Here is a 23,737-nt window from a genome sequence, read left to right on the forward strand (position 1 = left end):
CTAATTATTCTCAGGGTGCTGATGAGAAATATGGGGAAAATGCTAATGCTTTCTACCCACCTGAGAATAGTGTTCCTGGCATGCCATATCTGGAGTCTCTTTCCATCATAACTTACCCCATTGCCTTTTTGCCTTTTGTGGAGGTCACTCCCTCCTCATCCCCACCATAAGAAATAACACAGACAGCTGGCGCATAGCAAGGTTTCTTTACTGGGACGGAGGGTGTCAGGGGGCTGCATCCAGGGCAAGGAGAATGGGCCACCATTAGAATGGCAGAAGTCCTGGGGATCTTAAGTCATCAGCTGAGGATGGGGACTTAATGCTTGCTGTGGATGAGCGGAGGAGGGATGCGGATATCCTGGCCTCTCTCCAGACGCCGTTCACAGTCAATCAAATAGTTTACTCCATCGATGACTAGTTGCACCAGCTCCACCTGAGGGACACTAAACCTTGATCTCTGCTTCCCACAACCTGAGTTTCTTTCGTTAGCACTAATTTGCCTGCTCTGAGAACTCATTTCCAGTTTCCTCCCCACTCCACCTGAATTTTATTTCAGATTCTATGACATTCCCGAGACTCACTATCATATCTCAACCCCCACAGACCTATACCTCTCTTCACCCTAATCCCTGAAGATCTCACCTCTGACTTGCCCAGTCGGTCCAAATTGGAGATGTCAAAGATGCTGCCTGTGGCAGCTGTGTCCACTCCTCCAGTGCCACGCTTTTGGAGTCTTAGGTTCTCTAGGATCTTTGGGAAGCGGCTATCCTAGAGGGGACAGAAAATGGGCGCAGGGTCAGTAGGAGCGGAGGCTGGTCCTACCTGCGAGAGCCCTGAACCTGCTCAGAGCTCTTTCCCTGACCCTTTAGCCACAGAGTGTCTGGCTCTTTTCCAAAATGCCCACTCCTTCCCATCCACACACAGCGACCTTCCTCACTCACACCCCTCTCTAACCCCACAGCGCCTTTACTTTGCTTAGCAGGGGCAGTTTGATGTGTACTCCTGCTCGAAGTCCAGTGCCCAGGTTAGACGGACAGGTTAAGATGTATCCCAAACGCTCATTCCACATGAACTCCCAGCCACGCTCCTGGATCAGCCGCTCCACCTGAGTCCACAAAGGCTCTGTTAGTGAAAAGTCAGGAATATGTGGACCCTCCCTTAGCTAGACCCATAGAAAATCTAGAAATATGTCTAGAACCAGAAACTTGGGATGTGAAGGAACGACATGGCTCAGTTTTCTTTCTTTCTTTTTTTTTTTTTTTAGGCATGTTTTGTTTTGGGTGCAAACCATTTATTATCTTGCATACAAGGTAATTTTGATGTTGGAAGCCCACAATGATAAGATTGCAGAAAAATATTCTATATGAAAGAAGAGAAACTTGAGGGAATAATGCACTAGGATGATCAAGGGGAAGAACGGTGGTGTTAAACTGAGCTGAGAAAGGATTGATTATTCAGTGAGCTCTGTATGCATTGATTACATTTCCTTCGCTAATGAGCTTAGAGCCTGGAAGGGTCCTTTCAGGCAGAAAAACAGAGTGTACACTTTGCAACAGGAAGAAGCAAGAGAGCCTTTTGTTAGCTATGGAAGGAGCACATGTGTGAAAGCAGAGAGACAAGTGAAAACAATGCAGAAGGGCCAGACTTATAGGTGTGTGTGTGTGTGTGTGTGTGTGTGTGTGTGTGTAGAGGGTGGTGTGGGAAGGATGTTTTTGTTTCACTAAGTATCCTAATCATGAAGATGACTAATAGAGTTGAAGAGACAGGGGATCTGCCAGAGTGATAGATGTGAAGACCACTACCTAACATGAGTAAAGTGCAGAAAGAACCATGGCACAGGGGGCCATCTTACATGCGGAACATGGGGAAACCCTTCCATCTAGAATAATAACAGCAGCTAACACTTACTGAGCACTGACTATGGGCCAGGCATTTTACATGTATTATCTCATTTAATCCTCACTACACCCTAAAATGTGGGAAGTCTCATTATCCCAATTTCATAGATGAGGAAACTGAGGCATATAATTTAAAAATTACTCCCCTACCAGCTTACAGTTAGAATACGTTATCTATTACTTGCCCAAAACAGTAGAAATTTCCAAGCTAGAATCTAAAAGAAAGAGGAGCTCCCTCTCTTTACAAGTCCAAAATAGAACTGTGTATGTAGAAAAACATATAATAAGAATTGGGTTTATGGGGATTCCTAACCTAGAATTGAATATGGAGACCCAATCCATATAGGATTGAGGATCCCGTTCAACCCCTCATTTAGCGCTTCTTAAGCCATTTCATCCTCCACCTTACCCCATCTCCCTCCCGCTCTCAGCTTAAAACCTAGACATAATATTTTAGCAAGAATCACAGAACCCAAAGTCAAGGCCTACCTTGGCTCAGAACTGAGTTGGTTACATTAGAACCATGAACATGCCAACCTCTTGCTCCACACATCAACCCAGGCTAAAACCTTTTCCTTATCTGCACACGCTACCATCCCACACCACACACCCCAGGCATTGACTCACCATCTCAGTTATTCCTTTTTCACATTATTTGGCAACTGCTTTATTTACTTCCTTAGATTCCTGACATTCTTTCTCTCTTCCGATTCTTAGAGTGACCATATATCCTGGTTGCCCCTGGACAGTCCTAATTTATAACTATTGTCTTGGAGTAATCGATGGTGATCTCTTTCACTATCAGAAATATCCTGGGTTGGTTGATAAATTACATGGTTAATCTACCTGTTCTAGCCTTTGTTTTTTTCCTTATGTCCTCCCACTTAGTTCCCTTATCCACTCTTGTCCAACCTCTTTGAGGCCTCGGCAGAATCTTTCAAACACTTTCTTCATGTTGCCACCCTTCTCCATGGAGATGACCCGTGTATGATCCTCCTCATTCACCCAGATCAAGAAGCTCTTTTCATTGTTGTGCCTGAGGGCAGGCGAGAGGGAAGGACAGGGATCAAGAGGCAGGGCAAGCATTGGGGGAGACAGAGAAAAGAAGGCACTTATGGGGACATGGGCACAAAAGAGGTAAGGTAAGCCTCATACCAGATCCCACGAGCGTCTGGCCAGTCTCGAGCCATTCCTGCCGCAGTCAGCAATGGGGACACAGGCTTATCAAATAGGAAGTGGTCCTGGAGAGAATAAAGGGACCTGGATTAAAAATTCTCACAGCAGCCCCTAGGGCTCTTGGAGCCCACCTAGCTCATCAGGCCCAGCCTCTCCTCTAACTCTTTCGTTCTGCTCCCCCCACCCAGATCCTTCTCCAGGCCCCTCACATCAATAAGCTGCTGCTGCTCAGCCTCTGTCATCTCACTGAGCCGATAGTAACGACCAGCCAGGTCACCCTTCAGGCCACTCAGTGCATCCACCACAACACGTTCCACCTCTCGTCGCTCTGCCCGAGTGCAGGCTGGGGGTAGACTGAGTCCCCGGATACTTCGGCCAGTTCTGACTCTTGAGGACAATACATACCTCTCATCAAAGTAGCCAGAACGGATCTGGGGAATAAGATAAATTAATATAAGTCACAGAAACACAGAGGGTGGGAACAGAGGGCCATGGGGAAGGAGAGACCTTAAGGACTAGAAGGGTCCTCATTGCATGCACTGGGCAATACTCCAGTTGAAGGGGGCATGGTGATCCTTCCCCAAAACTGCCTCCCTTGCAATATGGTCATTCTCAACCACCCTCTCTTCTCCATATCTGCTGCTCCTTAAGACACAATTCTTTCCCCTCACCCAGACTAAAAGCTCAGCAATATAATGATTACAAGTCTGGAAATCATTAAGGATTGGAAAAACAGAATGTTGTACATAAGGCCATGCAAATCAGAAGTGGAATATTTGACCCACCTTGCTGGCATCCAGGTCAGTGGTGTGTTTCATTGTCCGGGGGTCATATCCATTGTGTCGCTCTTGGATCACAGGGTCAAAAAGCTCAGCAAACACCTGAGGGAGATTTAGAGGGAGAGGGTGGTTAAGGAGAGGGAATCCCTTCCCTGGTTTTAAATGTGGATTGATTTCATTGGGTCAGAAAACATGAGTATGAATGGTCCACTCTTGAGGGTAAGTGAAGAGTCTTTAGGGAGAAGGCGCTGGGATTACTGGGAAGATGAGTTGGGTCACCAGGGAAACTATGGGGGGCCCCCTACCTCGTAGGTCTCCTCATCTCCAGCTACCATGCCCACAGTCTTGATGAAGGGGTGGCCGGGGTTGTCCACGCCAGTCTGGATACACTGATCTAGCGTCCAACCAGTGGGTGTGGTCTTGTCGCAGAGCCGGGCATAGACTGCTGGCGTCAGATGACTGGCCATGCAGTTGTTGTGCTTTCGGAGGTCTGGGTATTCAGCGCTAGGGGGGGGGGGGACCCAGTAACCATGGAGAGAGGGCACAGGGGTCCTAGACCCAGTGCAGTCAGCTGGGAGCTGTCCAGGTAGCTATGTCTGGCTGTGCTCCTTGGGAGGAGGGGACATTACAGGGAGGCTAAACCTCGGTAATCTCATTAGGGACTTTCAGGGGCTGTTCTTTCCCAACAGCTCTAGCTTCCTCTGGCTGACCAGCTCAATTCCCCCGATCTGCTCAGTTCTTTCCTGCCATGAGCACAACATTAAGAATGGGGGAGGGGAAAGGCTAAGGAGCGGAATTCAGGAAATGTGGGAGAGCAGCAGGAAAGGAGATGGAGATCAAAAAGGACAGTTCCTGGTCTCTCAATTAGGGATTTTGACAGAATGGGTGCAGCCAGAACTCACAGGGACAGAGCTGGTCTTGGGGGCAGGGACTGCAGGTTACAGGTCTCCAGGAATGCTTTGCCTTATGATTTTAGCTTCCACCCCCACCCCACTGTACAATGCCCCACTCCAGACTTTAGAGCGCCCCACTCTAGAGCCTTCGTGTTTATAGCCCTTCTCTGTGGCCCGGGTCCTCATCTCCATCCCCATCTTCGTTCCCATCATGACTCGCCCCCCCCCCCGGGGGGAGGGAGGGTTCAGACACTGATACCTCGGGGGATACAGCCTCCGTCGTTCACTGGCGGCTCGTACAGGTTCCGGGCGGAGCAGAAACCCAGTAGCTAGAGACCCAGCTCCAGCCAAAGCCAGGAGCCTGAGCCCCCGGCGGGCGGACAGTAGACGAGAGAAAGGACCGGCCATGGCTTGAGGACCCTGCTACAGAATTCCGGAGCAGGCGCTGGCTCAGGGCAGGAACCAGGAGGGAGGATGCAACCAGGCGGACTGTGGGCCGGAACTGGGTGCGAGGCTGGAGCCGAAATGGGGGCCGGAGTGGAGGCTGGAATGGGAGCGGGTACCAACCAGACTGTAGGAGAGGCGCAATGAGCTAGCTGGCGGGCGGGCGGAGGACAGGGAGGCCCAGCCGCAGTCTCCAGGGGTGGGGCTCACTTAGACCCCGCCTTCCCGCCTGCCACTGCGCTAGGTGTGCGGGGGCAGAGGTGGGCAGCATCCGCCAGGTAGATTTGGGGGCCCGCATCCCCGGGACGAGGCCGCCCAGATTTCAGCACCAAGTAAAGGACAGCACCCGAGGGGTCTGGCGAAACCTGAACACCCTTCCCCCAAGCCTCTCGGTTTAACTGGACACCCGATTCGTCACTCCGTGGGGTGAGAGTGACATTGCCCAACCTCTTCTCTGTTTTCAGCCTGCCCCAGCAACCTCTCCGTCTTCTCAGGGGAGAAGGCCGAGGGCAAACCGCGGGATAAACACAGATACCAGAGAAAGACACAGAAAAAGCAGTTAGAGGCAGACACTGGGAAGGACACCGGCTAGCTCAAGGTCACCTTTTCCTTTTAACCAGGAAAAGGACGAAGGCGCCTCCCTTCACACCTGTGCTCTCTTTACTAAGTTGAGAGGAATTAGGGAAACATGAACTCTTACCCCATCTATGATGTGTTCCCCCACCCCGACCCTGCCCCATAAGCCTGACGCCCTGCTACATCCTGCCTACACCTCTCAGAATCCCCCACTTTTTTTCCTCCTCCACCCTCCTTCTCATCCCTTACTTCACCTTTTCTTTTACTTCTCGCAGTCTTTTCCAAGCTCAGACCAGTTTGCTGCTCACAGGACTCCCTCAGAGTAGTCTCTGCAAGCTTGCCTATCTGTTGGTTGCACTGGGCGTGGAGCTGGGGTTGGGCAAGGAATTCTTAGTTTCCTCTTCCTCATTTCCCTGTTCTTCCCTCTCTGTAGCTCCCAGTTCCCGGGCTGGAGTGGAGTGTAAGGTGAGGTGAAGGGTGTGGTGAGATGATTGGGCGTAGGAATGGAACAGGTAGGCACAGGTCTCCATACACCACATGTATTTCCTCTCTTGATTCCCTAATGCTGTTTAATCCAGAGTGCAAAGGGAAGCGGTGTCCAAGGGCATACAGTCTCCAGGGAATTTCCACCTTCCTTCTGGTCCCCTCTCCTCCTCTTGCTCCTCAGATTTAAGAGGGCTTTGTTCCCACAGCTCCCAGTGCGACTTTAGTGTGACTTGACTTTTGTCCTGGCAGAAAGGTAAATGAATGTTGGGGCCAAAATACAGCTGTGGGACTTCAGTATGGAGGGTCAGTTAAGGTGGGGTGGGCATGGTGGCATTAGTCCCCTCCCTCAGTTATCTTGGTGTACCCATAAAACAGTAAGATAATTGGAAACTTACAAGAGAGTATTTGAGAAAGAGAAATTCCCTTTACATTGTCCTCTGGCCCCAATAATGAGACCCCATCTCATCCCTATACTCATGCCCTTCGTTCCTTTCAGGCTCTCCTTGCTCCTTTTCCTGGCTTCCTCATTTATGGGTATCCTCAGAAGCCACCCACCTCTCTTCTGGGTCCATCCCTTAATTCCTTCTTCTCCTTGTAAGAGAGCAATTATCAGAGGATAGAGTTCTGCAGTTGGAGTGTGGTCACCTTGGAGAGATGGAAAATGTTACCTGTGCTATGGGGGCTCATTATCCAGATTAAGAAGTAGCTATGAGTAAGCAAATGTAATTACTTAGAATGGTGTATATTTACCCTGATAAAGGAGGGAGATAATCTTCCAGAGCAGTAAGATTATTTGAGAGGGTGGTTACTAAGATTAAAGAGGTTGAAAGCAGGAAGAGAGAATTACAGAAGGAAAAATAAGACTTGCTTAGAGGACGAGAGAAATCACTCAAGTTTGGAAAGTAGCTGCCCAAATTTGAATAGTAGCTCCATTGAGAAAAGTTATATATTTACATACTTATTCCCTGTGAGCCTTTGACAGGCACATCATGTATTAATACTCATTTAAAACATTCTACAGAATGTTAAGTAATCAATATATGTGGTATTTGATTTATTTAATAATTATTGTTATCAATAATATTTAATATTTATAAAGTACTTTACAATTCCAAAGAACTCTTGTATGTATTATTTCATTGAATACAATTAGATTGTTCCAATGGATGACTAGAGACTGAGTCTACATTTTCAAGGGGATGAGAAGACAAGTTAATCACCTAGAAGATGCTTTAATAACTTGTTTGAAGGGTTGGAGTGGTGGAAGGGAGCCTGAGCATGAACTAGGGAAGTATCTACTTCCCTTAGGGCCAGTCCTTAGAATCATCTTTATCGCATTTGGGAGGCCTTGGGGTCAATACAATGAGGTACCTTACTGGAAAAGTGGTAAGATCCCTAAGGGTGCAGAGAAGAAACAGGGAACTTGGAATTGTTTTGATCAGGGAAATCTAAGTGAGGCTGCAAAGATAATAATAATACAAACATATGCAAAATGCTTTCACGTATCAGTACCCTATGAGGTTTTTAAAAAAATATTTGACCCCCTTCACCTTCTTCTACCATCTCCCCACCCCCTTAAGGATTTTTTAATCCCACTCTTACAGATGAGAAAACGAAGGCTGAAGGAAGTTCAGTGACTTGTCCAAGACTTCAACGCTACTAAAGGAGTCAAACAAGTCTAGAGGTAGAGAGCAAGCAGAGTGTGGAGACAGGAATCAACTCAATCTTCCATGTCCATCCATTTTCTTGACTCCTCCATAAATAACTCTCTGTTCCTTCTCTTAACTTTCTGATCTGTTTCTCTCTGTCTCTGTTTTTGTCTCCAGTCTCCCTTTCACTCTTCCACATTTGTTAATATTTTCAACTTACATTTATTGGATCTCTACGTATATCATACCCCGTTTTGTTTTACAAAGCAAACAGAATGCCTGGTTTTGTCCTCAAGAAGGTGCAATGGCACAAACTCCGTCTCTTCCTCTGCATCGCTCTTCTCCCCACTTCTTCGTTTCATTGGAGAGTATCTAGACCAAGCATCTGGATTGTAGCGACGCAGTAGGAAATCGGAGGAAGGGGAGCATCAGGTTGCACTTTCTCCCCAGAGCCACTAGGGGCCACCCTCCTCCGCGCAGAAGCGCCGGCCAACGCAACCTGACTCTGTTGCCGGTGCGCGCCCTCCGCTGATTGGTGGTACCGCAGAGAAGTCGCTCTTTGATTGGGCTGCTGTCAGGTGTCGCTGAGGGCAGGTTCGGCTGCGCGAGCGCAGGGAGGCGGGTGAGTGAGGGCCGGGGGCGGTGGGGGAGTGGCTGGGGGCTGGGGGCGGTATCTGAGGGGGTGGGCTGGGTAGAGTGGGCTCCGTTGGCGATGAAGGCTTTGGTTAGTACCCGCTGGGGGCAGCTGCGAAAAGAAACCCAGCGAAGAGGCCTCAATGTCAGCGTAGGGAGAGTGAGCAGAGAAGGCGGGGGCGGGCAAAGGCTAAGTGGAGTCAGGATAGGAGGGCGGTTTTCGTGCCTCCGAGCTTTGGGAAGAGAAGACGGAGGAGGGGGTCGGCGAGAGAAGAGACGGGCTTGGGAGGGTCTGCGTAAGCGGAGGAGTCGGCGTGGGAGAAGGTCAGGGTGGGGAGGTCTCTGTGAGGAGAGGTGAAAGTGGAGTCAAACTGGAGGCTCAGCTTGAGGAAGGGGTTGTAGCAGAAAGAAGAGAAGGTGAGTCTGGAGAGAGGGGTAGTGTGAGGAAAGAGTGGATCGCAGGCAGTCTTTGTGGGGATCACTGAGGGTTCCATATAAATATGTTACCAAGTGTGGTGACTCATCGGAGGGATTGAAGGGCTGTTTAATGCTGGGGAACCAGTGAGTGTGAGGTTAGTTGGATTATTAAGTGGATTGGTTGATCAGCGATAGGGGAAGGGGGCAGCAGTCAGTGTTGGAAGTGGTCAGGGGAGTCAATGAAGAATCATTTTAGCAAGTTGGGGAAAGAAGGCAGTAGGAGTGAGTTGATACTAAGAACGCCATCAGCACAGTCCGTGAGCGTCGGAATAAGGATATGTATGAAGGATTAAAAAGTGCATCAAGAAGGAACTAAGGGGTCCACTGTAGAAGGTGGGAAGGAGATAGGTAGTGCTACTGGCTGGAGTTTTACTGGGTTGGAATTATTCCTGCCTGGACTCAGTATTGATGTTTCCCTTTAACCCCTGATGGAGCCCTCCATCAAGTGCATGGTGATAAAGGAAATCAGAGGACTAGTGCAAGCAGCCCTAACTTCTAAGAGATAACGAAGTTACACTATTTACCCTCCCTTCTACCCCTTCTCCAGATATTATTTAACATAGATATTCCTGAGAAGATTGCCCACCTGCCCCTCCTTATACCTACTTATCTCCTTCCTTCCTCCCTCCCTCCCTTTCTTTTTTTTACTTCCGGTAGGATTCAGGCCTGAGTAAGACTGCCCTTTAGCCTTGTGTAGAGTCTGACATTTCCTTTTCTTTTGCAACAAAGTACTGGGTGAGAGGGAATAGGGAGATGAGGACTGAAAATGGGAATGGCTCTTGGAACACCACATTAAACCCCAGCTTCTCCCAGAGGTACATCTAAATAAATCCTGGCTTATTTCATAGCTATTTCTGTCAGGCTTCTATTTTTGCTTTAACTATGAATTTAGACCTTTCATCTCTCTGGTGAACAGACTGTCCTTCCCCATTCCCATCCTCTGTTACACAGTTGTAATCGAATTACAAGGACAAGACTGTACATTCAGTAGAAAACCAGGAAGGACTTAATGGAAGAAAGGGTGAAAGGTTAGGAATTTTAGACATGAAAGAAAGCTCCTGCTTCAGGGAAAGGAAAAGAGTACTACAAAATTCTGCTTGCTTAAACTATACAGGGACCTTGGGAATGCCACAAATCATAGAAATTGGGTCATCACGAAAAAGGAGTTCAAAGAAATAGACAATCAAGAGGGGTGTGTGTATGTATAAGGCCTCCAGCGCACAACTGGAAATGTCTAAGGAGAATGTGGTTTCCCCATGGTGGTGGAGCAGGGGAGACAAGCAGATGGTGAAGATTAGAAAGGTCAAGGTCTGTATGAAGGTTAACTAACTTTCTAATCAAAGCTGCAAATCCCACTTGTAATGGAAAGGTTTAAAATAAAAATACAGAAAGTAATTATTGAAGACCATTTGAAAACTATAAGACTAAATCCATCCGCTTAAGGAGTTTGTGGCTTTCTTTGGTCAGTATTTCTGAGAACTTTTGGAGAATGTGGAAAATTACTTATGTGTGACTCCATTTTATTTTGAGGAAAAAATAACAGATACCCGTATCCCCACAATATAGTATTAACAAATGTTAACCTTCTGTATATTTGCTTCAGATTTTTTAAAAATTGAAATAAACATTATAGGTAAAGTTGTGAAGTTCCAGTCGAATCCTTCTCAATTCCATTCTCCCCTCTCCTCAGAGCTAATCACCATCTTGAATTGGATGTCTTTCTTTCCAGTCTATATTTTTATACTTCTACTAATTATGTATACAGTCATAAACATATGTAATATTTTTTATTTGTACAAACAACTGTATAGTATGTATTCCTATAGATTGCATTTGGAAGCTGCCCGTGTTGTTTGATTCATTTTTTAAAATTGCTGTTAGGCTGTCATTTGTATACACTACATTGTATTTATCCATTCTCCTACTTGTGACATCTGAATTGTTTTCCGTTTTCCCCATTACCTCAGTGAGGTTATGAGCATCCTTGCACATGTCTTCTTATGTGCAAGAGTTTCTCGACAACAGGATTTCTTAATCTCAGCACTAGCACCATTTTGGACGGGATAATTCTTTGTGGTGGAGGAATATCCTATGCATTTTAGAGTGATTAGCATTGCTGAGGTTTACTAACCAGATGCCAATAGCAACCCCCCCAGATATGATAACCCAAACTGTCTCCTACCAAATGTCCCCTGCACAGCATATTCACAATTGGTTAGGCATCATTTCTCTAGGTGTATGTATACAGAAGTGCAACTGCCAGGTTGTGCTGACTCAAGAACATCTTAAGATAGTCTCTAGATTATGAGTCTAGGCAGGATTTTTTTTTTTTTCCACTATAGCTTCTGGTGTGAGGGACTTTGACCTGGATCAGCCCTGGGTCTGTAGTCCCAGGACACAGTAGAGAGAAAATTGAAATTTCAGTTTGAGAATGGGTTGGGGGCTATTGTGTGGATGCCTGTGTCCTCAACCTCACAACCAGCACCAGACCTATTTCCTTGAACGGCTTTCCTGGACTTGAGTATCTGTCTTTTAAGGTGGAGCAGGTGAAGGAGAGAGGGGTCATAGGGAATTTTAATGTTCTGATAATGCTTAGAACATAGGATGCCCTTAATAAACGTTTTTTGAGTTAATCCATGGTAGGAATGAAGGTGGGGTTAAGGGCCAAAGGAGCTGCTACTGTGGGGAGGTGGAGAAGGGCTAGGAACATTTTGGAGTGAATCCGAAGTTTGAAATGGCTCTTGAACTTTTTCTCGTAGGAATTGACATTAGCCTTCCATGAGGAACCGCCTTTGTCATTTGCTACTGGAGTTAATGGTGTTTCCTGCTGGCAGAATCAGGGACATGCCAGCACTGTAAGGGCTAATCTACCGACCCGCTTACCAGTCTCACGCTTGAGGGTGGGATGAGCTGGGAGGTAAAGGGATAATTTGCTTTTCTCTTATGGAGCGTTAGTCATTTCGAGTCATAGCCCACATGCCTCCTTCCCTGTTGATGCTTGTCACCATAGCTTTGCTTCCTGTTTCCCCTAGTTCCCTTGTAGTTCCTGCTTCTTGTCTCATTCCCCATTCCCCATCCCCCACCCACTGCTCCTGGGCTTGGATTTTGAGCTAATGGGATATCCTCCACTGCAGAGCGGGATGAGTGGGTGCTCCGGCGGGGATGTGGTCATTGCCGGCCAGTGAGAGCGAGAGTGCCACAGCCCACTTCTTCCTTGGAGCTGGAGATGAGGGGCTGGGCACCCGTGGAATAGGCATGAGGACAGAAGAGAGTGACAGCGAGCTCCTTGAGGACGAAGAGGATGAAGTGGTAAGACTGGAGAAAATGATGTAACTTGGTGTTGGGACCCCTGTAATAGAGAGTTGAGATTCCTTTGGATGGATACACCTCTCTGTTCTTTCCAAATGAATAGATGCCCTGTCATAAACAGGCCCTATCCTGATTAAGGAGAGGGTCCGTGGAAATTGGTTGGATTGCCTCTCTTTGAAGCTCCTATCATATTGACTCATGGTTGTTGGTTCTCTGGCTCTTCTGCCTGAGCACACATTTCCTACTGTAGAAAGGTGCTTGTTCTGAAGGCAGTAGGAATCCCTACAGGCACTCCAATCTAGACCTAAGTTAGGAGTCAACCTTTACCCCATAGGTCTGAAGTCCTGGCAAGAAAATGTGCCCTAAGAAGATGAGACAGTGTTCCCTGACAGGGATGGGCTAGCTGGGAAGTTCCTCAGTTCCCGACAGCATTTCCTCTCTTAGCCTCCTGAACCTCAGATCATTGTTGGCATCTGTGCCATGACCAAGAAATCCAAGTCCAAGCCAATGACCCAAATCCTAGAGCGACTCTGCAGATTCGACTACCTGACTGTTATTATCCTGGGAGAAGATGTGATCCTCAATGAACCTGTGGAAAACTGGCCATCCTGCCACTGCCTCATTTCTTTCCACTCCAAAGGTTAGGGTCTATATAGGAAAATGGGAAGGAATGGTGTTGGGAATGCTGGACTGGGAAGTGAGGTTCTTACTGTCAGATAGTAAAGAGGACTTCAGCTCTTCCCGACACACCAGAGAGCAGTACAAAGGGGTCTGCTTTCCCTACATCCTGGGGGGGGGGGGTTGCTATGGATAGTGTAAAGCCCATATTTGAATTTCAGGATAGTTCTAAGGGTCTCTAGAGAGACCCTAAAAATAATTTCTGTTTTACTTTTTCCTGTTGGACATTCTAGACTTGGGAAGTTGGGCAGAAAGATAAGGGAAGGGATAGATGAGTAGAGGAGCTCCATGACAATTAATAGCTTTAATACGTCTCTATTTCTCTTGATGTTTTCTCACTCTGTCTCTTTCACTTTCTTTGGTCTCTTTATTTCCTTTCTCCATCCCAGGCTTTCCTCTGGACAAAGCTGTTGCTTACTCCAAGCTTCGAAACCCCTTTCTTATCAATGACCTGGCTATGCAGTATTACATCCAGGATAGGTATAGCTTTCTGTTGACTGGTGGGATGGGTGGCCCAGAGAGTATGCCTGTTCAGAGAACCCACTCTGGGAGGGATAGTCAAACAAACATGGTTAATATTTGTCCTATTCCCTCCTGAGTTCTGTACCCTGGTGTCTCCAGTTCCTGAGCAAATGAATTCCCTAGCCTCTCCCCATAGTCACCATCCCCCCACCTTTCCCAGCTAATTTATTCTGGGGGGTGACAGGAGGGAGGTGTACCGGATCCTGCAGGAGGAAGGTATTGATCTGCCTCGATATGCTGTGCTCAACCGTGACCCTGCCCGGCCTGAGGGTGAGTACCTGGCCTTGTCCAGTCCTGCTCTGCCTTGCTTTCTATGACTTAGCCCAGTTCTCCATCCTTTAGACACCACCTATCTAAGTGAGGCTTTGGTTATTAGAGCCATGGCTATAGTAAGAGCCATGGATCTTTGGACACAGCCTTGGACTTTTCTTATATAGATATTGTTATATTTATATGCCATATAGTTATTACATATTTATTACTAAGGTATAGTCATAGAAATTTGAGGATGATGGAGATTAAAACATGGAGAAATGGGGGTTGGACGTTTTCTACAAACCTAGGCCCTAGCAATGACTGCACACCTACCTTTCAGAGTGCAACCTGATAGAAGGTGAAGACCATGTAGAGGTAAACGGCGCTGTCTTTCCCAAGCCCTTTGTGGAGAAGCCAGTAAGTGCAGAGGACCACAATGTTTACATCTACTACCCCAGCTCAGCTGGAGGAGGAAGCCAGCGCCTCTTCCGTAAGGTATGGCTGACATTTGAGCATTTGGGGAGTCAGAGGTAGAAGGACAAAAATGAAGTTGTGGGAAGGGAAGCTGGAGGATTTGGGGACAAAGTAGAGGCAACATTTTTTTCTCTCTTCCTTTTCATTCTGAAGATTGGCAGCCGAAGCAGCGTTTACTCTCCTGAGAGCAGCGTCCGAAAGACAGGGTCATACATCTATGAGGAGTTTATGCCGACAGATGGCACAGATGTCAAGGTTATGGTGGCTACAGGGATTCCAGAGGTTATAAATGTCTGGCTGGGATGGGGTGCTGGAGGAGCACATGGAAGCCTATGGAGGGGGTCATAGAAAATGAAGTGTGAATGTGAGTGGCTTTCATATGCAGGTGAAGATAACAAGTGGGGCAGTAGATACTGTCACTGTCAGAGCAAGGACATGGCAGATGGAGTAATGTTGGTAACTTATTTCTTATTAAGGACTAGATGATAGTGCTGGAATCCCAAGGAGAAACCTTCATAATGATACTTCACCAGGGCTCAATAAGAAAAATGTCAGTCTCTTTGTTCTTAATACTCAGGGCATTTTTTTGTTTTGTTTTGTTTTTGTTTCTTTACTTCACAACTAGTCTGCAGAACTAGTGCTCATATTGTCTTCTCATATGCAGGGTGAGCTGTGGGCATACTCAGTGATGCTATGTACCTGCAGGTGTATACAGTGGGGCCAGATTATGCCCATGCTGAAGCCAGGAAATCTCCAGCTTTGGATGGGAAGGTTGAACGAGACAGTGAAGGGAAAGAAATTCGATATCCAGTCATGCTGACCGCCATGGAAAAGTTGGTAGCCAGGAAAGTCTGCGTAGCTTTTAAGGTAGAGGAAGGCCCATGGTGGGACGGGGGTGGGGATGGGGGGTAAATTGGGGCATGCTGTGAACGAAGGAAAGAAACAGGAGCAGGGGCCAGGGGCTCTTTTCTTTTAAACATTTTATTTTTTAAATTTAATTTCATTGTTTTATACTAGTTTCAGGTATACAAAACAACATAATGATTAAACATTTACACCCCTCACAAAGTAATACCCCTCCAAGTCTACTACCCCTCTGACATCGTATATAGTTGTTATAATACCATTGACTGTCTTCCCTATGTTCTTGTTCTCATCTTGCCTCTTTCCTCTGCAGCAAACAGTTTGTGGTTTTGACCTTCTTCGTGCCAATGGTCACTCCTTTGTGTGTGATGTCAATGGCTTCAGTTTTGTCAAGAATTCGATGAAATACTACGATGACTGTGCCAAGATTCTGGGGTAAGGGACACAGTGGTCTGGGCTGGGGAGAATGGGCTTAGAGAAGAGAGAAAGTTTTTGCTTTAATTTAAATATTGCAGAAATGATTTAAAAGTGAAAAAGGAAAGTGGAGAAAGGGCTCCTCAGCCCTCTTGCCTTTCCAACACTGCTCTCCCCAGAGGTAATTACTGTTAATTGTCTTAGACATAACAGTATCTTTTTCTGCCGTGTATAAACAATGTTTATTGTACTAAATGTGATCAATCATACTGTAATACTGTTTTACAATTTGACTTTTAAAAAATTCATCACATAATATTTAAAACATTCAAAAATATATAAGGAGCGATGAATATGGTGAGTATCCATGTATTTACCATTGAGCTTAAGAAATAAAATATTAAGAATACTGTTCAAGGGCTAGCCCTGTGGCTCAGGTGATTGGAGTGCCTTGCTCCTAAGACCGCGGTCACTGGTTCGATTCCCACATGGGCCAGTGAGCTGCGCCCTCTACAGCTAAGACTGTGAACAACAGCTCTCCCTGGAGCTGGGCTGCCATGAGCTGCGGTGAGCAGCTGACCGACAACCAGCGACGGACTGCCTCAGCCCTGGGGGAGCACAAGGCTCATAATACCAGCATGGGCCAGGGAGCTGTGTCCTACACAACTAGACTGAGAAACAACTGGGAAACAATGGCTTGAACCGGAATGGGGGGGCAGGCAGAGAAGGGGAATAAAAACACCAGAATATAGCCTTTCCATAACCGTTGCTAATTACATCCCCTTCCCTCCCACCCAGAGGTACCCACAATTGTTAATTTAGTGTTTGTTATTTCCATATATTAATATTTTTATTGCAAATCTGGGGGTGTCTTTTTTTGCATATTTTTAGACTTTATATTAATGTATATTAATGTATATTAATCTACAACATACTAGTTTTTGAGCGCTTCATTCATATGTGTGGTTCTGGTTCATTCATTTTCACACAGCTTCTTTATATTTCTCCTTCTAGGAACACCATAATGCGGGAACTTGCCCCACAGTTTCAGATCCCATGGTCCATCCCCACAGAGGCTGAGGACATTCCCATTGTCCCTACCACATCTGGCACTATGTGAGCAAAAGTAAAAAAGCTGGAGTAACCAACTTAAGGCACCTAAGTCAGACCAGTGGTTACTTCTTGACCCTGTTCGTTCTTACTAGTGGAGCCTGGGTCTCTTCTAGGCAGTTTCCTTAACCCTACCTACAGTTTTCCCTTTGTTCTTTGACATGTCAAGTAGGATGAAATGGTGGGAGGTGGTGTCGGGTGGGATGGAGGAGAGGCCCTAAAAGCATCCCCTGTCTTAGGATGGAACTTCGTTGTGTCATTGCAATTATCCGTCATGGGGATCGTACCCCCAAGCAGAAGATGAAGATGGAAGTGACGCACCCAAGGTAGGAAGAGTGTTCTAATTTAAACAAATAGTTTTTGTGAGGGAACTAAGGAGGGGGCAGCTTCCAGAGGCTTTGACTATCTTACCCCATACTAAAGCTTCTCCTTATTTCTTCAGGTTTTTCAGTCTATTTGAAAAACATAGTGGCTACAAGACAGGGAAATTAAAACTAAAACGGCCCGAGCAGCTACAGGTAAGATGGTGAATCTGGCTGGAAGCATCAGTGCTTTGTGAAAGATAATGGGTATGGGATTGGGGCCTCCATGAGAGACCAGGATGAAAGGGTAACAGGCCAGGACGTGGCCTCCTGCATGGATACCCTGTTATCTCCTCCAGGAGGTGCTGGACATCGCACGGCTGCTATTGGCTGAACTGGAGAAAGAACCAGGTGGTGAGATCGAGGAGAAGACTGGGAAACTAGAGCAGCTGAAGTCTGTGCTGGAGATGTGAGAAAGGGGCTCGGAAAAGGGAGCCAATAACAGTGAGACTTGGTAGCTGGGACAGAAAATAAATTGTGGGTTTATCCTGCAGGTATGGTCACTTCTCAGGCATCAACCGGAAGGTGCAGTTGACTTATTACCCTCATGGAGTAAAAGCTTCTAATGAGGGGCAAGGTAAGATACAATATTCCCTTCCCATTACATTCAGACCTCTTATTCTTGAATCCTTAGATGACCTGAACCCCAGATTACCTGTTTGGGCTCCTCAAAAGACCTAACATTTAGATATCCCAGGTATTCTCTTTATAGACTTGTTCACCGCCCCTTATTCCTACAGATCCACAGCCGGAGGCTCTCGGACCATCTCTATTGCTGGTACTGAAGTGGGGTGGAGAACTCACTCCTGCTGGTCGTGTTCAGGCTGAGGAGCTGGGGCGAGCTTTTCGCTGCATGTACCCTGGAGGACAGGGTGAGTGTTTGGCAGGGTGGGGGTGGGGTTGTGTAAATACCTAGCGAGGTCGGGATAAGATGATTAGGGGATAAGTTGGGAAATGAAGGGACTGAGGCAATGGCGAAGTTAAAGGAGGAATGAGCATGTGGGTAGCATGCACTCCTGGTCTTCCCCTTTCCCCCCAGGTGACTATGCTGGCTTCCCCGGATGTGGGCTGCTTCGTCTCCATAGCACTTTCCGCCATGATCTCAAGATCTATGCCTCTGATGAGGGCCGTGTCCAGATGACTGCTGCTGCCTTTGCTAAGGTGCACACTACAGTCTCTCACAATCCCAGCTTCATTTAGGGAGAGCAGCAGAGAGTTTGGAGAACTAGTTGGGAAATTTTAGGGTCTTTGTGTGCCGACTCAGAGAAATTTCTTCTTGTGTCTGATTCCATTCTATACTACCGAGAATAATTAGCGAGGGCAGGCCCCTTGACCTATACGCAGTCCTCCAAGCCAGTTGTTATTTTATCTCCCACACCATCTAGGCCTGCGGGGACTGCACTAGACTGGAAAGAAAACTAATAGACTTTGTACTTCCCCTCCAGGGCCTTCTGGCTCTAGAAGGGGAGCTGACACCCATTTTGGTACAAATGGTGAAGAGTGCCAACATGAACGGGCTCCTGGACAGCGACGGTGATTCCTTGAGCAGCTGCCAGCACCGGGTCAAAGCTCGACTGCACCACATTTTGCAGCAGGATACGCCCTTTGGCCCTGAGGATTATGAGCAGGTCGGGCTCTCCCTATCTCTGTACACAATATACCCCTGATCCCAAATTCCAAGAATTATAAACAATAGTAATTAGTAATGGTATGTGCTTTTCATACATTATCTCAGTTACTCTTTACCCTTTGAGATAAGTAGGGGTCTACAATTTCAAAAGTCTCATATCCACAATTTCAAAAATCAAAAAGATTTTTATAGGTTTGGAACCAAGAAGCATTTGGTAGCAAAACCTGATAAGACTATTTTTTTAAATTAAAGTTTATTAGGGTGACAATTGTTAGTAAAGTTACATAGATTTCAGGTGTACAATTCTGTAATACATCATCTATAAATCCCATTGTGTGTTCACACCCAGAGTCAGTTTCTCCTTCCATCACCATATATTTGATCCCCTTTACCCTCATCTACCACCCCCCGATAAGACTATTTCAAATCCCTATTTATCCCATTTAGTGTAAATAGTCATACATTTTGCTGTGTAAATGTAAATGTGTTTGGTTATGCCCTAGGCCCTGCTAGAGATATTACATAGCATATAGCATATGCACTGTATGAACTTCCTAAAGTCTGAAAAATTCTCAATTCCAAACCTAGCTGGTCCCAAGGATTTCGAATGAATGTTTCAGTTATCTATTGCTGCATAAAAAAACTACCTCAAAACTCAGTAACTTAAGACAACCACCATTTTATTGTCTTACAGTTCTAGGCTCAACTGGTCTTGCTTGGGGTTTCTCCTAATTTGCCCAGATGTTATCCAGATGTTGGAACTGAACCATCTGGAGGCTCGACTGGGATGCTGGGATGGCTGGGCTCTCTCCCCCTTCACGCTCTCCCTGTAGTCTCAGGGCCTTTCCTCTCCACATGTTTTCTCCATGTGGTTTCTGTAGCATGGTAACCAGACTTCTTAAATGGTAACTTAAAACTCTCCCAAAGCAGAAGCCTCCAAACTTCTTTGAAGTGTAGCCCAGAATTAGCACAACATAACTTTATTATCTTTTATTGGTTAGGAGTCACAGGGCCAGCCTAGATTCAAGGGAAGGGGAAGGTGACAAAGAATTAATTTTGTGGTCATCTTTAATCCACCATAAGAACTGTGGACCTGTACTACTTTCCCCCCATTTTACAGATTAGGAAACCTAGGCTCAGAAGAATTTAAGCAACGTTTCCAAGGTCACCCAGCTAGTTTGAACCCAAGGAGTTTAACCTGAGAGCCCAGGCTGTTAGCCACTGCAGTACACTGCTTCAAGGTATTAATCATAGTGGATGCCATCACCCAATGTCATCCTTTTTCCTGTGTACCCAGGCCATTATTGACTGGGTATCATATGCTAGACAATGACTTTCCATCATCCTACCACTGATAGCTCCACATTTCTGATAGATTCTTTTTTAAAAAAAAAAAAATTATTGATTTTTTAAAATTGTAGTACCACTTGAACCACTTTTAAGTGTACTGTTCAAGTGGCATTAAGTACATTCACACCATTTCTTATAGACTCTTAAATGAACTAAGTAGCTGAGCACATTGCCTAGAGAATGGCTTTTTCTGTGTTCTTTTCTGAACACACTTGATAAGGGCTGGACCTTGCTCCCTTATTTTCTAATCCATTGCTCAGTGTCAAATCTGAAAAAGCTAAGGCACCTTTTCTTTCTCCCTTGCTTCCTTTTGCTAACAAGAATGGAACTCATGTAGGTAGAATGTGTGCATTCCGTCCACAATCCTCTTTGCCTTTCCCCATTCTTCATTGACTGTTACTGTCCTAAAAGTTTGAGTTGGCACCTAGTTCTGAGATTGGCACCTCTTCTCTAGGTTCAAGCTAGCATCTTGTTTAGAGGAATACAATAATATTATCTCCATTGCCTACTCATGAAAACATTCTGTGAGAATTTTGAGGGATTTTGGTTTAATCTTTATTCCCCAGCATTTTTTATGTGGTTTTTAGAACCCTTCCAAGAAAAGAACCTAGGTCTATTTTATTTCCTCTGGACTCTAAGACTTTTAAGATCAACCCTTCTTAGATAGATGACTGCATGCTAGAGCAGTCCCCTCATCTGAAGGCCCTAGAACTGCTGGTGTGTGCAATAGTCTAAGAGTGCTCTTTGGAGTAAGCCAACAAACATTTTATTTACAGGCAATCTCTGTAATAAGCTCACAGGAATCTGGGCAGTTCGCACTTTGCCTATCTTGCCTTTCATCTCTCTCTTCCCCACAGCTGGCTCCCACTGGAAGCACTTCCCTACTCAACTCCATGGCTGTCATCCAGAATCCTGTGAAGGTCTGTGATCAGGTATTTGCCCTGATTGAAAACCTCACTCACCAGATCCAGGAACGGATGCAGGACCCTAAGTATGTAGGTGGGTATGAATACTATCTTCCCTTCAAGGTTTCAGGTGTGGTTGGATTCCTCAGACACTCCTATGTCTTCTCCTAAATGTCGGAGACATGGCATACTCATCTCTCTGATTCTACTTCAGTTTTGTTAGGGTTTTTTGTTAGAGGTAAAATCTTGGCTTCTCTGACACTCCGTCTTCCTTCCAGACCTGCAACTCTACCACAGTGAGACGCTAGAGCTAATGCTACAGCGTTGGAGCAAGCTGGAGCGTGACTTTCGGCAGAAGAGTGGGCGCTATGATATCAGTAAGATCCCTGACATCTATGACTGTGTCAAGTATGATGTGCAGCACAATGCAAGTCTGGGACTTCAAGGCACAGCAGAGTTGCTCCGTCTCTCTAAGGCACTGGCTGATGTGGTCATTCCCCAGGTGTGTCTCAGGTCAGGAACCTAGCCTGGGGATATGGGTATGGAGTAAGGAGGGAGCAAAAAGGCAGAAAGGAGGAGGGGTGGTGTGGGAACCAGGGGAAGGAAACTTAGGGAAGGAAGGTGTTGAGTTGCTACAATTCTCAGGGTCTACTCTGGCACTGAGTAAGTATAAGAGACTAGCTGCAGGGAAACCTGGAGCGGGGGAATGTGGTGGATATGAAAGAAACCCCAAACCTGAGGTGCACACAAGCATAATCTTGGGCCTGAGAGTATGAGGCAAAAGAAAAACAAGATCCACTGAGGTACTTATTCTTGGCCTATGGCCCCTAGGAGTACGGGATCAGTCGGGAGGAGAAACTGGAGATTGCCGTGGGCTTCTGTCTTCCACTGTTGCGGAAGATACTACTTGACCTGCAGAGAACCCACGAGGATGAGTCTGTCAACAAGCTGCATCCCCTGTGAGGGAGGGCTGGGAGGGGAGCTGGATGGAGGGAGGGGCATGTCAGGGAGCCCTTGGGGGAATCCAGAACCAAGAATAGAAGGGATTCTGGGGTGGAAAGCAGAGGAGAAGTCTTTGAGGTGGGAGGAAAGAGTTTGGGGGCGGGGGGGGGGAGAGGTTTATCTGACAGTGCGAGTGACTTAGCTATTATCTCAGGTATTCCCGAGGAGTGCTCTCCCCAGGCCGCCATGTTCGAACACGTCTCTATTTCACCAGCGAAAGCCATGTCCACTCTCTACTCAGTGTCTTCCGTTATGGGGGACTTCTGGATGTAAGGCTCCTACTTCTTCCTTCAGCCTATGATCATCTTTTCCCAGCATTCTTTTAGTCTGTTCCTCATGCTTCTTTTTTTACTTCAAGCTTTCTCTGTTCTCCTTGTCTCCCTGCCCATTCCCTGACTCCCTTGTCCTTGGGTGTTGGCTTACCTCTTCTTGTGTTCGGTAGGAAACTCAGGATGCACAGTGGCAGCGAGCTTTGGCTTATCTTAGTGCCATCTCAGAGCTCAACTACATGACCCAGATTGTCATCATGCTTTATGAGGACAACACACGGGTGAGGAGCTAACAGGGTGGGATGAGGAAGAGGGCCCCTTCTTTCTTCTCCATCCCCTTTTAGGAAAAAACTTTCTTAACTTACGAATTTGTAGACTCCAGCTAGGTGTGGCACCTAGGCACAGCATGACACAGAGTACCTAGGAAGTTCCTACTGGAACAGAAAAAGTATTTTGGGATGGTGGTGTGCCAGAGATACCATAGAACATACTCTGCCATTTAGGGAGGGTATGGAATTTGGGACAGTGAGCCTTTCTCTCAAACATTGTTACACATATGGCTCCACAAGGATATCTTTAAATAAAGTGCTGCTATATGCACTGTAGCAAAGCTGAGATATTGTGGGAGATGTATGGGGAGGGTTATAGAAGAAGAAGGTGGAAAGTCACATGAAGCAGTGAATCTCAAATGGTGGCGGTGAGGGGATGAGGATCCTGTAACACTAGGCTACAAGGGAAGCTCTACTAGATCATCCCGAGTGGGGTAAGACTAAATCCTCCACCCTGGGAGGATGTTTCTCTCGGGTTCCTCTCTGTTGTCCCTGCCTGGTCTTCCACCACCATATCCAGCTCCTCTCACAGCCCCTGCACCTGATGACACCCCACAGGATCCCTTATCAGAGGAGCGGTTCCATGTGGAACTGCACTTCAGCCCTGGAGTGAAAGGTGTTGAGGAAGAAGGCAGTGCCCCAACTGGCTATGGATTCCGTCCCGCCTCTTCTGAGGTGAGTCAGAATGCTGGGGTTTGGGACTGGAGCATTTAGGAACCAAGTGCTGGGAACCTTGGAAACAGTACAGGGAGGTAAAAGGGTTGGGAAGCCTGGGATTAGGAGGCTGGAGGCCATTCACACTTCTATCTGTGCCTGTTGTTGGACAGAATGAGGAAATGAAGACAGACCAAGGCAGCATGGAGAACCTGTGCCCAGGGAAGGCATCAGATGAGCCAGACCGGGCACTACAGACTTCACCCCAGTCCTCTGAGGGCCCTGGCCTCCCAAGGAGATCACCCCTCATTCGTAACCGCAAAGCTGGCTCCATGGAGGTAATGGGACGATCTTGGGAGAAAGAAGTGGTGGAAGTGCTCATGGGACAATATCCATGAATCCTCTGAGTTCCCTTGGGGGGAGGGGATCCTTGGGACCTTAAGCAGAATCTTCCTAACCCTGATGGACATGTGTTACTTAATCTCTCTTTCACAGCTGGTTTCACAATAAAACTCCTTTAAGGTGGTTGATACTTCTGAGATTAAAGAGACGCCAGTGAGAGGTGCCTGAGAGATAAGGATTGTAAGAGATGAGATTGA

General features: G+C 46.6%; 2 protein-coding genes and 1 long non-coding RNA gene across 33 annotated transcripts in view; 2 read left to right on the plus strand and 1 right to left on the minus strand.

The window, feature by feature from the left end:
• Window positions 1-187: 187 nt before the first annotated feature.
• On the minus strand, window positions 188-6,195 carry LOC109444173 (creatine kinase U-type, mitochondrial). Its single transcript, XM_019725374.2, has 10 exons — window positions 6,021-6,195; window positions 5,006-5,317; window positions 4,159-4,357; window positions 3,860-3,955; window positions 3,284-3,505; window positions 3,054-3,139; window positions 2,811-2,934; window positions 971-1,105; window positions 643-768; window positions 188-433 (listed from the first exon to the last, which is right to left on the minus strand). The coding sequence occupies exons 2-10, from the start codon at window positions 5,152-5,154 to the stop codon at window positions 317-319; spliced, it is 1,254 nt and encodes a 417-aa protein (XP_019580933.1). The 5' UTR covers window positions 5,155-5,317; window positions 6,021-6,195; the 3' UTR covers window positions 188-316.
• Window positions 5,480-8,283, plus strand: LOC141570595 (uncharacterized). The gene is made up of 3 exons (XR_012494769.1): window positions 5,480-5,616; window positions 7,857-7,936; window positions 8,169-8,283. It is a non-coding gene; the product is annotated as an uncharacterized LOC141570595 (long non-coding RNA).
• A 104-nt stretch (window positions 8,284-8,387) lies between these two features.
• Window positions 8,388-23,737, plus strand: part of PPIP5K1 (diphosphoinositol pentakisphosphate kinase 1) — a 38,768-nt gene continuing 23,418 nt past the window's right edge. For 18 of the 31 annotated variants that reach the window (XR_012494768.1, XM_019725359.2, XM_074327837.1 and 15 more), the window contains exons 1-25: window positions 8,388-8,523; window positions 11,771-11,866; window positions 12,146-12,320; window positions 12,765-12,960; window positions 13,388-13,478; window positions 13,705-13,790; window positions 14,116-14,270; window positions 14,403-14,504; window positions 14,955-15,116; window positions 15,427-15,548; window positions 16,542-16,643; window positions 16,877-16,963; window positions 17,080-17,155; window positions 17,299-17,408; window positions 17,494-17,576; window positions 17,740-17,871; window positions 18,039-18,160; window positions 18,445-18,627; window positions 20,837-20,978; window positions 21,163-21,386; window positions 21,716-21,843; window positions 22,041-22,155; window positions 22,329-22,436; window positions 23,043-23,159; window positions 23,312-23,476. Coding sequence is in view for 30 of the 31 variants with exons in the window: in XM_019725359.2 (XP_019580918.2) it covers window positions 12,174-12,320; window positions 12,765-12,960; window positions 13,388-13,478; window positions 13,705-13,790; window positions 14,116-14,270; window positions 14,403-14,504; window positions 14,955-15,116; window positions 15,427-15,548; window positions 16,542-16,643; window positions 16,877-16,963; window positions 17,080-17,155; window positions 17,299-17,408; window positions 17,494-17,576; window positions 17,740-17,871; window positions 18,039-18,160; window positions 18,445-18,627; window positions 20,837-20,978; window positions 21,163-21,386; window positions 21,716-21,843; window positions 22,041-22,155; window positions 22,329-22,436; window positions 23,043-23,159; window positions 23,312-23,476 (2,955 nt within the window). In the remaining variant the exon portion in view is untranslated. Of the gene's footprint in view, window positions 8,524-8,853; window positions 8,952-11,770; window positions 11,929-12,145; window positions 12,321-12,764; window positions 12,961-13,387; window positions 13,479-13,704; window positions 13,791-14,115; window positions 14,271-14,402; window positions 14,505-14,954; window positions 15,117-15,426; window positions 15,549-16,541; window positions 16,644-16,876; window positions 16,964-17,079; window positions 17,156-17,298; window positions 17,409-17,493; window positions 17,577-17,739; window positions 17,872-18,038; window positions 18,161-18,444; window positions 18,628-20,836; window positions 20,979-21,162; window positions 21,387-21,715; window positions 21,844-22,040; window positions 22,156-22,328; window positions 22,437-23,042; window positions 23,160-23,311; window positions 23,477-23,737 lie in introns of those variants that run through there. The other 13 variants (XM_074327834.1, XM_074327840.1, XM_074327849.1 and 10 more) reach the window with 5 other exon arrangements.

The sequence above is a fragment of the Rhinolophus sinicus genome, linkage group LG03 (genome assembly GCF_036562045.2).
Source record: "Rhinolophus sinicus isolate RSC01 linkage group LG03, ASM3656204v1, whole genome shotgun sequence".
NCBI classification, from domain to species: domain Eukaryota; kingdom Metazoa; phylum Chordata; class Mammalia; order Chiroptera; family Rhinolophidae; genus Rhinolophus; species Rhinolophus sinicus.